Genomic DNA, 13,579 nt, shown 5'->3' with positions numbered 1-13,579 from the left:
CAAGTCCAGTCCTCTGCAAAGCCAGTATAAGTTTTTAATCACTCAACCATCTCTCCAGCCCTAGCTTAGGGTTTTAATAAAGTGATTCAGTCCCATCTATAGCCTGGGACTGTCAAGCACACTGGAAGTTTGCAGAGCAGCCAACCTCAGCTAAAGAGGAGGCTTGTAAATATATATCCAACCCAAAATAGGCTTTTACTCCAGTGAAGTAGATCCAGCAACAAAGGTGATGGTGTTGGGGGCTAGTAGTGGTGGTTCTTCATGTCAAAGAAACATCTAGAATACATTAACTAAAGAAATACAATATTTCTACATACATGAAGTAAATAGACACCTACAATATACCAAGTAAAGCCCCAGCACACATAGCACACTCTCAGTTTTACAGATGGAGAAGAATGGACTCAGAACTCTACATTATATTTAGGGATGGAGTCATTAGCCAATCATGAACTTTGTTTCCAGTTTCCAGGATAGTTGTGTGTCCTCAAGTGACTGCCTTTCTCTACTTCAGTTTGTTTTTCCAACTGCACAGTGGCTTCTGGAAGCAAATTAAAGTGACATTGTGTCTAGTCACTTTTTAAAAAGTACCTATAAAATACATGTAGAGGATAAGTTTTTAGTTAATCCGTGTGAGTGATAATTTTCATATTTTTATACTTTGACTTTCAAACTATTAACAGTAAAAATGTACTGCTTTGGTAAAATTAGTCTTGTTTAAAGTATATGTAATGAAGTGATGGTGCCCTGGGTAGAATAAGTAAGACCAGAAAAAAGCATGTCTGTGGGGGGAGGGATTTGCAGGATCTTGTGTTTTAACTTGATTTGAGGTGAGACTAGCAAGCCCCCAAATGTCCAGCTTCGCTGAAAGCCGAGTCTGGAACCCAGGTCTCCAGACTAAGCAAGGATAGACGCAGGAGACAGAAGCATGCAGCCTTCCATTTATAGTTGTACATAGAACTCATGTATACTAAGGGTGTGAAGAAGGAACAGGGGTTATAAAAATTGGAAATAATCAATGTATCTCCAAGGATTCGGGTTTGGGCTTGGAAGGTCAGAGAGTGAAATGGAGAAGCTGGTGAAAGAAGTCATTTTTGGTTGTTTGAGTTTAGGCAAGGAGTGTCTATAACTCACCATCCTTCTATCTTGGCCATTAAAATTCTTAGATTACAGCCATGCAGCATCATGCCTGGCTGAGAATAGTTTTGATGAAATGAGGAACATAAATTTGGTTGTGGCTATTCTTAGGTTTGTAAAAGATTCAAGTGAGTTTGGGCCATGGGGATTTTATAATGTAAACCTAGAGCTACATGTCAGGGCAGGAGCAGGAAAAGAAAAGGCTTTGTGGGTTTCATGGAATTAAAACATGTAGGTCAGATAACTAACTTTCCAGTGCTCAAAGAACAGACTGAGATGAGAACTAGTCAAGGCATGCACTGAAAGGGGCCCAGCTGTGATTTTGGAAGGATAAGGAAGTGCCATAGAAGAACGGGACCATCTCGGGAAAGAGCCATGGCTTCCCTTAACTCAGTGTGGACAGCTTGAATTCAAAATGGAGATTGCAATGGGACAGATATGATAGAAGTATATATGTGTGTGTGTGTGTGTGTGTGTGTGTGTGTGTGTGTGTGTGTGTGTGTGTGAGATAATGAGTCCTGTGATTTTAAGCAATTACTATATGCTAAGAAGATTTTTTAAAAGGATGGGCTAGGGATGTGCCTCACTTGGTAGAGTGCTTCCTTAGCATGACATAAACTAGGTGTGGTAGAGTACTAAGGAGCTGGAGCCAGCAAGATCAGAAGGTCAAGTTCATCCTCCACTACATATTAAGCTTGAAGCCAGTCTAGGGTACATGAGGCCCTGCCACAAGCATTATCTTAAAGGAAAAGAAGAAATTTAGGGGAGAGATTGGAAGACATCAAGTTAGGACAGGAAACAAGGGATCTTTTGGGTTTTTTCTAGGAAGAAATTACCAGTGACTTCAAAAGTAGTTCCTGAGGTCTAACAGTGCAGCAGACTGAATCGTTATTCAAGATACCAGCGTGGGCAGTGAGAAAAGAAAGTAATTGATGGTAGCTGAGGAAGAAGGCTGAGCAGGGTCATAGCTTAGTCAAGATAAAGGACTCTGTGAATACTTGAAAGCAGAAAGGAAGAGATGAAGGAAGAGATGAAAGTTTTGGGAAGGTACATAAGAAACCTGACCAAGGATGCTGGGAAGGTAATGGGGGAAGAGTAGGGAGAAGCAAGAACTAGCGTTAAATACAGATAGTCCTCTCCTATGATACTTGAACAGTGTGTGGGCTTTGAACGACTTGAGGTTTCTTGAAAGCCTTAGGATAGACGCAAGTGCTCAAACTCTCAATTTATATGTGTTTATTGTCTTATAGAAGAACTTATAGCAAGGTTTGCAACCTTTTAATCCCAGTGTAGCATTGTTTGAACCTCACCACAGTGCTGACATAGTACAGCTATCAACAAATCATGGCCTGAGTTTATTTGCTTTCTGCAGATCTCCCCTGCTGGACTCCAAGCTGCAGGATGGGAGGTGTCAAATGCACTCTCTTAACCACTGTGCCACAGTAACTTGTATACCTGACAAGAGCCTGACAGACACTTGCTAAACGCATGAATGAATGAACGAATGAATGAATGATCGATCTCTTTCCATAGGAAAAAGAAGTGACTATAACTCAGTATTTGCTTTTGTTTTCTGAAAGTGAGTAAGGCATATTAGTAAGAACACTACTTCTCCCAACACCATTTAGTCAGGGAACTTTGATTTCTCAGGCACGCATTCCTAAAATCAAACAGACGAACAACATAGAACTGCCCCCATCTGCCCCCTCCCCTGATGTAGTCTTTAAAGCCCATAGAACTAAATATAGAGTAGGAACAAATCAGAGGATAGGATGGTCTGCAGAAAACTTCCTGGGCTGACAACGGACAACTGTTTTCTTTCTGAGCTGTGGAATGGGGATCAGGGTTGGAGATACTCTGAGGATAATTACAGTCATAAAGTGCTCATCTTCGATTCTAATGCCTGCATTTGCTAACTACGAATATTTTCTCACACTTCTTCCAGAAGTTTCTTTTCCAAGTAGGTAAAAAGAAAACATTTCCATGAACTGTAGTGAGGCTATTGAGTAGCCTTATGCTTTTTTAACTTTTCCACCTAAGACCCTACTCATCTGAAGCTCTAAGTGCTAGTATTTAGGTGGTAGAGGCTAGAGGTGGAATCTAACACATTGGTTGATTGGCTGAATTAATCCTATTTAAATTAACAATAATTAAAAGACCTCACTTCCATGGTTTCGTTTCTCCTTCCTAACAACCCCGAGAGATGGGTATTAGATCTTTCAGTGGATGAGACACCTACGGCTCAGTGTTCAGTTCCTTGCCCTTGCCTAGCACCACCCAGCACCTTCAACTCAAACCCAGTCCCTCTGCTGTCCCCCTTATCATTTTGATTGTTCTCCCTGGTTCTGATTTTGCTCTCTCTCTCTCTCTCTCTCTCTCTCTCTCTCTCTCTCTCTCTCCTCACCAGGAAAGGAGAAGAAACCCTTGGCAGAGTGGCATCTCATTGTGCTTCCAGCCACCGCCTGCTTCGTCTTGTTAATCTTCTCACTCATCTGCAGAGTGTAAGTATTCTTTAACATTCAAGGGCAGACTTTGCAGTGTGCTGGGCACCCTTACCCATGCTTATTATCAGGTGGAATTTACAGCATGCTGGTCAGGCTGAAATAAAACACGGCATACAGAAGCCAGACAGGACACAGCACAGTCCTCAGCCACTACACACTCCTCTAATTTGTTGACAATATTTTCATTTCTGTAGAGGTTTTTGATACCGAGTTCTTCTCCTTCACAGCTTCCCCTTCCCAACTGGCTTGTCTTTTGACATCTCCTATAAAAAGGCAGCAGGCCACTCAAGTCTGAAGTCACCACACTGCCTTCACATATGGGTCAGGGGTTGACCTCCCCCTGGCTTTCAGGCTCCTGGTCCAGAGTGCCTGTCCTTAGGTCAAATGCAGTTTCTCTAAAGGCTGCACAGATCTCAAGTCCCACCTTGCAGCATGCAAATGGCTGCACCCCCCCCCCCCCCAGTTGTTAAGGCAAAGTTCTGTTTTAGCTTAACAACTTAGGAAATGACTTCCGAATTAAAGGGATCACTCATTAACACGGTATACTTAGATGCCTGTGGGTGATAGGCAGAAGTCCAAAAGAAAGGGAAAGAAGAGAGGGAGCTGTGACTTGGCATAGTTGAAGGAAGAAACCTAGAAAGAGCAGTGAATGAGAAGCCAAGCAAAGGATGCTGCCGACCCATCTTCAGAAGTCAGGCTTGGCAATGAGCCTGATGTGAAACAGTTAGGACTTCCTCCTCCCTGGAGATCTCAGAAGTCACATCCCAGCCTGGCAGCATTCCAAGTTTTCAATGATGATAAGATGTTTAGACATCTTAACGCACAGATAATCCAAATTTACAACATGGTTACACATGGAACCAACTCAGTCAATGTTTGAGTAGAAATCTAGGCAAGAGGACTGTTTACACTCACCCAATTCCTCCCTGGTTTTCAGGAGTCGCATATGGATCAAGTTATTTCCACCAATTCCAGCCCCTAAGAGCAACATCAAAGATCTCCTTGTGGTGACTGACTATGAGGTAATGTTTAGAGACACAAAGAGGTGATATTCGAAGTGCCCTGAGTATCAAGCTCTCTGTGTATGTATGTATATATATGCATCACTCAATACCTATGTGTATCTCTCTCTCTGTCTCTCTGTGTGTCTCTCTCTGTCTCTGTCTCTCTGTCTCTCTGTGTGTGTGTGTGTGTGTGTGTCTGTCTCTCTGTCTCTCTCTGTCTCTCTCTCTGTCTCTCTCTCTCTCTGTGTGTGTGTGTGTGTGTGTGTGTGTGTGTGTGTGTGTGTATGTGGCTAGATATGGATGTTATTATTGTCTCTACATTTAGGGGAAGTCTTAGTCAATGACAAGGGCTCCTGCCAGTTAAACTTGAATTTCAGTTTCACAGTCACCAATATGTTTTTTTTTTTTTTTTTTTTTTTTTTTTTGGTTTTTTGAGACAGGGTTTCTCTGTGTAGCTTTGTGCCTTTCCTAGATCTCGCTCTGTAGACCGGGATGGCCTCGAGCTCACAGAGATCCGCCTGGCTCTGCCTCCTGAGTGCTGTGATTGAAGGCGTTCGCCGCCACCACCTGGCTACAGTCACCAACTTTTAACTGATCTCTGGTAATTCCTCCAACAACATGAATCTTAAGTTCCTTTTTAGTATATAAGAGGCATAGATGAGAACCTGACAAAACAATATTATCACAATTACTGTAGCTTTGTTGTAAAACTTGACATGATGTAGGGTGAGGTCTCCCAAAGTGGTTTTCCCTCAAAATATTTTGGTTAAGTCTTGAATTATTGCATACATTTTAGAGCCCACCTGCCATTTTTTTCTAAGAGGGAAAAAGTGGTGGGAAAGAATGGGGGCAGTTAGACAGCTGGATTTTTTTCCTTTTTTTTTTTGGTTTTTCGAGACAGGGTTTCTCTGTATAGCTTTGCACCTTTCCTGGAACTCACTTGGTAGCCCAGGTTGGCCTCGAACTCACAGAGATCCGCCTGGCTCTGCCTCCCGAGTGCGCCACCACCACCTGTTTTTTGTTTTTTTTTGTTGTTGTTGTTTCTGTTTTTTTCCTTTTTAGATGAGTTACAACTATATAGCTCTGGCTTCATTAAAATTCACTGTGTAGACCAAGGTGGCCTTAAACTCATGGGTCTACTAGACTGCCTCCTGAATGCTGGGATTAAAGGAGGAAGCTGGAAGTCTGTGGTAAATTTGAGCGTCTGTGGTTAATTTGGGGGAAAAGCAACATCTTAATACTATTATCAGCATCTCCATATACTGAGGTCTTCTTTAGTTTCTTTCAGCAACTTTGCAATGTTTTCTATGTACAGTTATTGCACTTTGTGGGCTGCATCTTTCAGTCAAGTGGCTTGAAATAAAGGGCACCAAACTCTTCCTATGAAGGCATAATAAGCATTTAAGGTAGGATTGTTTCTTACAAGGAGTGTATCCACATAAAATGTACTAATGAATAAGCATGGCTGTGTTATAATAAAACTTTATTTACAAAAAGAGATAACAAGCCAGATTGGGCTTCAATCACTGACTTCTGACTTAGATTAAGGAATTTTCTTAACAAATTTAGAAGTTTCTTCAATAGATGTGGATGAAGCATCTTATGATTATTTAGAGGAAAAGGCAGGCTGATGAAAAATTTATCAAAATGGTTAGTTTAAGTAAATTCCAAAATTTCTTTAGAGTCCTTTGCAGTTTGAATTTGGAATGACTTGCAGGCAGTAGGTTACTAAACTACTGAAGTAAAGACTTGAGGCTGGCCAGAGAGTTGTGCTACTTTGCCTTTTTTCCTTGTTTTCTTCAATGAGGGAACAGCCCACCCATGTTGGCTTATCTATAGTTCTTCAGAAAGGGGCAGGCCCTGTGTGGATCTACTTCTGTTCATCGGAGTGGGCACTGTTCATTCCTTTTTGTTGTAGCAAAGGAAAGCACACTAAAGTTAAATATGACATATTAGTCACTTGTCCTGTTCTCTTAATGAAACATCTGAAGGCTGGTATCTTATTTCCCTATAGAGTCCAGAAAGATTCTCTTAAGATTCTGGGGCTGGTGAATGGGACTGGCTTAAGAGCTTCCTTTCTGAGCTTCTGGTTTGTTATTAATTAAAATCAAGCCGTGTGTAGAATAATGACTCGGGGTAGACAAGCTGCTTTTGGATTAATGTCCACATGGTCTGGCTTCTCAGGATAACTTACTCTATGTACCCATTGCAGAGTGTTACATGGAAGATTGTAGACAAGAGGGAGGGAGGTCAGAGATGGGCACAGAGAATTAGGTACTGGAAACATACTATATGGGATTCCCAGTATTACAGCCTAAAGTTTGAACCTAAGATAGCTTATGAGCAAGTAGAGAGCTGACCACGAAAGCTGGACTACATGTTCCAGCCTCTCCACCTAAAGGCAGCAGTAACCATTCCACTCATGGGGACCCTGGGATGAAAAAAAGAAGGCTCATGAGTGCTATTGGCACTATGGTCCCTGGGAAGCACCCACCTATTGGAAAATAAAGCTCTCTACATTGAGAGCTAATCCTTCATGGTGAGGGTTAGGAAGGATTTGTGCCCAGACCCACTGTGGATGTCAAAAACTGTGCTAGTCAAGCCCTGATGTAAAATGGTACAATATTTGCTTAGACACTACACATTCTGCCCCTCACTATAAATCCCCTTAAAATTACTTCAAATACGCACATTGCAAATGCTGCGTGGGTGGCTATTGCACCGCATAGTCTGAATAATGACAACAAGAGCACTTGTTTGAACACACAGATACAAAACAGTGGATTTAGGCGCTCACTGTGACTTACACCTCCATGCTTGGTAGGAATGCTCAGTCATGGGGCTTGGGAGACAGGGGTCATCCTGGAGCTGTGGCTAAGCAAGTTTTTGTTTCTTCAGACTTCAGTTTAGAGATTATTTTACAACATTCAGTAGACAGTTAACATTTTGTTTTTGTTTTTGTTTTCTTTTTTTTAGATTTAACTCTGAGTTCTCAAACTTATTGGAGATGAGTTTCTAGTTGACTTTTTTCAGTGGTAACCGGAGAGGATGCTTCCCTACATTATGCCCACTATACATAATATGAAGTATGTAATTCAGGAGCCATGTCTGCTGTGTTTATCAGATTATGCCCAATATATAGCATGATATCTAGAGTGGAGTGGGTATTAAAAATGTGCTGGATGAGTACATGAGAGAAAATAAGATGATCTTTTTAAAATTTTTATTTTATGTACATTGGTGCTTTGCCTGCATGTATGTCTGTGTGAGGGTGTCAAATCCCCTGGAACTGGAGTTACAGACAGTTGTGAGCTGCCATGTGAGTGCTGGGAATTGAACCCGGGTCCTCTAGAAGAGCAGTCAGTGTTCTTAACCTCTGAGCCATCTCTCCAGCCCCAAAGATGATCTTTTATAGGTGATATTTTTAACATCATTTCTAATTGGTATTAGCTTTATGTGTTATCTAAAGTTAGAGTAGAACCAAATGCTCCACTTTACTAGAATCTTATTTTTTGTGACAGAGTGTCATATAGTGCAGGGTGACCTTTAGACTGGATATATAGCTGAGTATTACCTTGAAATTTTGATCCTCTTGCCTCCATCTCCTACGTGCTGAGATTATAGACATGAACCTCCACAGTGGGTTTAATCTAAGCTAGCGCTTTGTACATGCTAGGCAAGCACTCTTTTCATCTCTGAAACTGAACTTCATCTCTAGCCTCAAATTATATGATTGTAATTGGTGAGTGGAATATGATCACATCCACTGGGATGTATCTCACAAGGAGAATACCTGCCTAACATGTACAAGGCTTTGGGTTCAATCCTCAGAACATCATCATGACCCCCAAAATACAAAATATACTTAAAATATTATATGATGCTATAAAGAAAAAAATTCATACACCTATGCAAGAGCTAGGGAGACATATCTCATTGGCAGAACATGAATAATAATAATGATAATAGTAATATATTTTATAAAGATAAAGCTGTGTGTCCCTGTTACTTCATTATGAGTGTAAAGGACACTTTATGTGTTAAAAAAAAGGGGGGGCTGAGGAGAAGCTGTAGGGTATATTTAGGAGATAAGTCTATGGATATTTTTTCTCCTTTCCATTTAAGTTTTCTTATTTTCCAAACAGACTACTGTTATTTAAAAGTTAATTCAAACCAATTTAAAACAAACAAAAGAACATGAAAAAGATGAGATGTTCTCTAAAAGGCATGTAAGGAAGTATTTTGTTTTGCAGAAAGCTGCTTGGAATGAAACCAAAATTGAAGCTGTAAGTTGTGTGGAAGAGGCTGGATTTGAAGTCATGGAAAATTCCATGTTTTGATGGCATTGGAACATTCTGAGAAGAATTCATACAGGACTTCATGATAAAAGCAAGGACTAATATTGGCAAGAAGAAATTTCAAATGAACACACAATGCTCAATTTGGTTACCAGGCAACACATACAGATATATATGAGTCTCCGATGTCCCAACTCTTGACTTGTATAAGCCTCATCAAAACCTCCTTGCTCATAGTAGGACAATGGATTCAACAGAGCAGGGGGCCTTGTTTCCCCACCCACAGTATATAAAGTATCACCTGACCTGGTTATACAGGCCAGCATTTGCAATTTGCATGGCTCACCTTGAACATTTTGCACAGGAGACAGTTTTTCAAGCTAATGTCATGTGTTTACTTTGGTTTGAGTTGCCAACAGTGCACTTTCAGCTACAGTGACAGGAAGAGTGGAGCCCATCCAGAGTGAGCCCAAATTCAAGACTGTCTTTTCTGCAGCAAGTGGGAGCCATAACTTCATGGTGCTTTTTCTCATTGAGTTCTAGAATACTTTTTTTTTTTAAGAACTGTGCCTGTGTGTTGGGGTGTGGGATAATGTAAAGTGGAGGCAGACAGAAACAAGACAGTGTAAGCAGCACATGCCTGTGATCCTAGTACTGAGAAACAAAGACAAGAGTCTCTGTGGGAACTGTTGGCCAGTCAGTTTAGCAAATGGGTGGTTTCTAGGTTCAATAAGAGATACTGTTTCAAAAATGTAAGGTGAAAAGTGACTGGGGAGAACCCCTGACACTTACCTCTGGCCTATATACACATATGCTGCCATACACATGCACACACATCATCATCTAATAAGAGAGAAAACAGGGGTTTGTTCAAGGATTACATTCATCAAAGTTTCCTTGGTACTATGGAAACAAACTGAGGAAGACATTAAGCACAATTCTGCTGTAGAGGTGACTGCTGGATCTGGAATGTACTTCCTCAGAGATGTTTGATGCAAGAGCCTTCATGGCAACTTATTGGTCAACTAGTTCTTGTTCAACCGTATTCTCTTAAGTTATGGTTTCCTATAAGCCATCTCAGTACACATGGTATGGAAATGGTATGGAAATGTGTTCTCTCAATATCTTCTTATATGAAACTGTATCTATAGGCCTTTGTGATGGCAATGGGCTGAAAGCAGAATTAAGCACAGCTATGTTCTGGGAGGGGGAAAAATTTGTAGTAGAAGGGACCCTAATGGTGTTGGTTTTACATAGTCCTAAGGCAAGTTGCTTAAGACAATGAAAGGAGATGATGGCACTTAAAATCCACACCATGACCTACTTTTTAATACTTTGTAGAGCTGGTTTAGTCAGTTTTGATACTCTGGGCGAGGTATGGAAGGAGTACCAAATGCCTCTTCCATGGCTTTTCTGATTTAGCATATGACCATCCACCATTCTGTGCTCAGAATGAGAGGTAAAATAGTCATGGACCTCTGCCAATATTGGACCTTCTCCCAAGGGTCAGAGCACTATACCAGATTCTCTGTACTGCCTCTCTGGTCGTCACAAGTTTGTACTGTGTCATAGTCAGATATATTACTGCCTCCATGTGAAGGATACAACAAATGGGGGTAAGAAAGGTCAACAGCCAGGAACAGTAATGAGCTGACTCTCAGACTCAGCAGATCTTAGTGACACAGAGGACAGTATCATATACAAGCTGAAGTTGGGAGGCTGGAGAGATGGCTCAGTGGTTAAGAGCACTTGACTGCTCTTCCAGAGGTCTGTGTTCAATTCCCAGCAACTACATGGTAGCTCACAACCATCTGTAATGAGAACAGACTCCTTCTTCTGGTATGCATGAAGACAGAGCACTCATATACATAAAATACATGAATGAATAAATAAATAAATAAATGAACAAATAAATAAAATATAAAAGAAAAGCTGAAGTTGGCTTTAGGGATCAGACCAGGAAGTTGAGGCCCATGGGCGTGTTGCTATAATGGGAAAAAAATGTATATTTGATCAGCTAACTGACCAAGAATCTGTGAAAAATGGGACTAAAGAAACTCTATAATGGGCACCAGTCTGGGGTTGAGTCAAGAATTTGCTTGGTCAATAATTCTCAAGTAAAGCTTATGCTGCTGGTCTGCATACCACACTTTCATAAATTATTATGAGAGTCACAACTTGAAGAATAACGATGGAAACAACCAAGTCTAAGAATTCTCTGTCTCTTGTCTTGCAAAGGAAACCTAGAAACAGCATTTTGGAAACCTACCTCTATGTAGGAGGCTGGACCAGAAGAGGGAGCTGAGGTGCTGCTCTCATACAAGGCGAGTTGTTTAGTGTGTGTGTGTGTGTGTGTGTGTGTGTGTGTGTGTGTGTGTGTGTGTGGTGTGTGGTGTGTAGTTCTCATTTCAGAGAGGCCTCCCTAGACCTAGCAGCCAGCAATCTTCTAGGTTTCACAGATCTCCTGCCCCGCTCCTGGTGGTGTTAACATCTAATCTTGGTACATGTATAAGAAGCAATACAAAGTAGCTCATGTGGCCTTGTCAGCATGTTGTGGACTTACTCTCCCTGATTCTTGGATTGTGAAAATCATTCTTTGGGAATCCATATCTAACATTATCTCTTCTACAAAGGCTTCAAAAACAGTTGGTAGATCATGGTTCTGAAGTCTCATCATGAGCCTATGTACTGGAAGATGTACCTAACAGTTTATTTAGCTGCCTCCCTGCTTGACCATATGCCCCAGGAGCACTAACATTGTGTATATGAGATGCATCTTTTTATTTGCAGGGTCTAGAACAGTACTTAATCCTCCAGAGTTACAATAATTCCCAAGGCTGGAGATGACCCAGAGGTTAAGAGCACTGGCTGCTCTGCCAGAGGGTCTGGGTTTGATTCCTAACACTCACATGGTAGCTCAAAACCATCTATAACTCCTGTCTCAGGGTATCTGACCCCCTCTTATGGCTTCTGTGGACACTAGCATGCAAGTGGTACCCAGACATATATTGCAAAAACACTCATAACATTAAAAAAAATTATATATGGTTAGTGAGCTAGCTAATGTTCTCTTAGCCTTGTCATAACATTGCATATATTTAAATTGTATTCAGCAGAGATTATCAAGACCTACAATGCCATAGAAAACAAGACAGGCATCTAATAGAAATGTAATTGGGAGTAGCCAGAAGATACCTTGTGGTTGATGGAAGTTGAGGTCACAATACTGATTCCAACCAGCACAGGACAGAGACCCACCTTTCTTATAGACCTTTCACAGCCACAGAATATGGACAAACAGTGGTTCTCCAAGATACCCTTTATAATGAAGAGTTTATCCCAACCCTTCTCTTTGGTACTTGGAATTCACAGTGAGTAATGTAAGGGGAGTTTGAGGAGACTGGGGGAATGACGGATATGTCTGCAACCGCCAAACCACCTGAGCCTCATTGATATGCCTTAGGCCTCAAACTATTTATTCCTGCTGGGGAAAAAGCCACTCGGGCAAAGAACATCCTGATTAAAAATCCCAACATTTCTGAGGTGAGGTTTGTATGTGTCAGGACCATCTGTTGGTGGCATTCATAAACTGTAGGTGCTAATTTGTTAAAGACAAAGCAGACTGCTAGTGGGAAGAGAGAACCATAAACAACCTTTGATGGCCCAGGAAAAGATGATGAGCTTGGTTGAAACAGGACTTAGTGTCACCCTAAGGACCTTTGTGACAAAAGCTATGGAGCTGCTTCTGCTTTTATGTCCCATAGATGGAGTTCCAGGACAAAGACTTTTTCCAAAACACTTCCTTTAGAATTTCACATTGAGTGACAATTTCTTACTTTTAATTTCTTTCTTTCTTTTAACATTACTCTGTTTGGGGAGTAGAGGCAAACATGAGTATGGTTCAAGATGGAAACCCTTTAACATAAATGACATTGACTTAGTTAAGTCTACACAATCAAGGGAGATATATTTTTAATTCCCCACTTAAATATTCCTCCTTGTCTGTGTCCACTATTGTTCTCACTATCCTTCTCCTCATTTGCAGGAGCCTCTGAGCTGAATTTCTGACCACTCGCATTTCCTTTCTCTTAAAGCAATATCCTCCTGTATCACTCTATCCAAAAACCTAAAGGATGCTTCTTCACTAAACCAAAGCTCATCCTATCAAGAAGTCCACTGTGACCTGGCATCTCTGTGGTGCTCCAGCAAAACTGCAAAATCCAACCTCTGCTCTGGTCTGTGAGCATCAAGCTGTTTTTCCCTTCCTCTCTTGACTGCTTAAGTTTTCTCCAGTGGAAAAACATCTTCTAATTCTTTTTCCCTTCTTGTCAACCTTGCATCTTCTAAGATTTAGCCCTTTGCCACGTAGAAGTCTCCAATTTCTGGTCTGATTGGTGTGTCCCTGTACGCTTGCCAGATACCTTCTATGTAATTCTTAGACCATTCCACTGTTTGTTTCTTATTTATTGTGAAAACACTCTGAGGTCAAGAACAGTTCCTTATGTTCCGTTATTTACACAGGCCCTCAGTAGGAAATGAGTGGTTGCTGAGCTGAGCAAGACTAAAGAGACAGAGCATTCGACAGATATTTAGAATTCTAATTCAAACTCATGTATTAAAAGTTATGTGATTATAC

General features: G+C 41.1%; 1 protein-coding gene across 2 annotated transcripts in view; it reads left to right on the top strand.

The window, feature by feature from the left end:
- Positions 1–8,985, top strand: part of Il5ra (interleukin 5 receptor subunit alpha) — a 30,456-nt gene extending 21,471 nt beyond the window's left edge. The window contains exons 9-11 of one of the 2 annotated variants that reach the window (XM_036180338.1): positions 3,550–3,638; positions 4,579–4,663; positions 8,899–8,985. In XM_036180338.1, the coding sequence (XP_036036231.1) occupies positions 3,550–3,638; positions 4,579–4,663; positions 8,899–8,985 (261 nt within the window). Of the gene's footprint in view, positions 1–3,544; positions 3,639–4,578; positions 4,664–8,898 lie in introns of both variants that reach the window. The other variant, XM_036180337.1, reaches the window with a different exon arrangement.
- The last annotated feature ends 4,594 nt before the right edge of the window (positions 8,986–13,579 follow it).

Source organism: Onychomys torridus, chromosome 3 (genome assembly GCF_903995425.1).
Source record: "Onychomys torridus chromosome 3, mOncTor1.1, whole genome shotgun sequence".
Lineage (NCBI taxonomy): Eukaryota > Metazoa > Chordata > Mammalia > Rodentia > Cricetidae > Onychomys > Onychomys torridus.
This window is presented reverse-complemented; position numbering and strand designations above follow the sequence as displayed.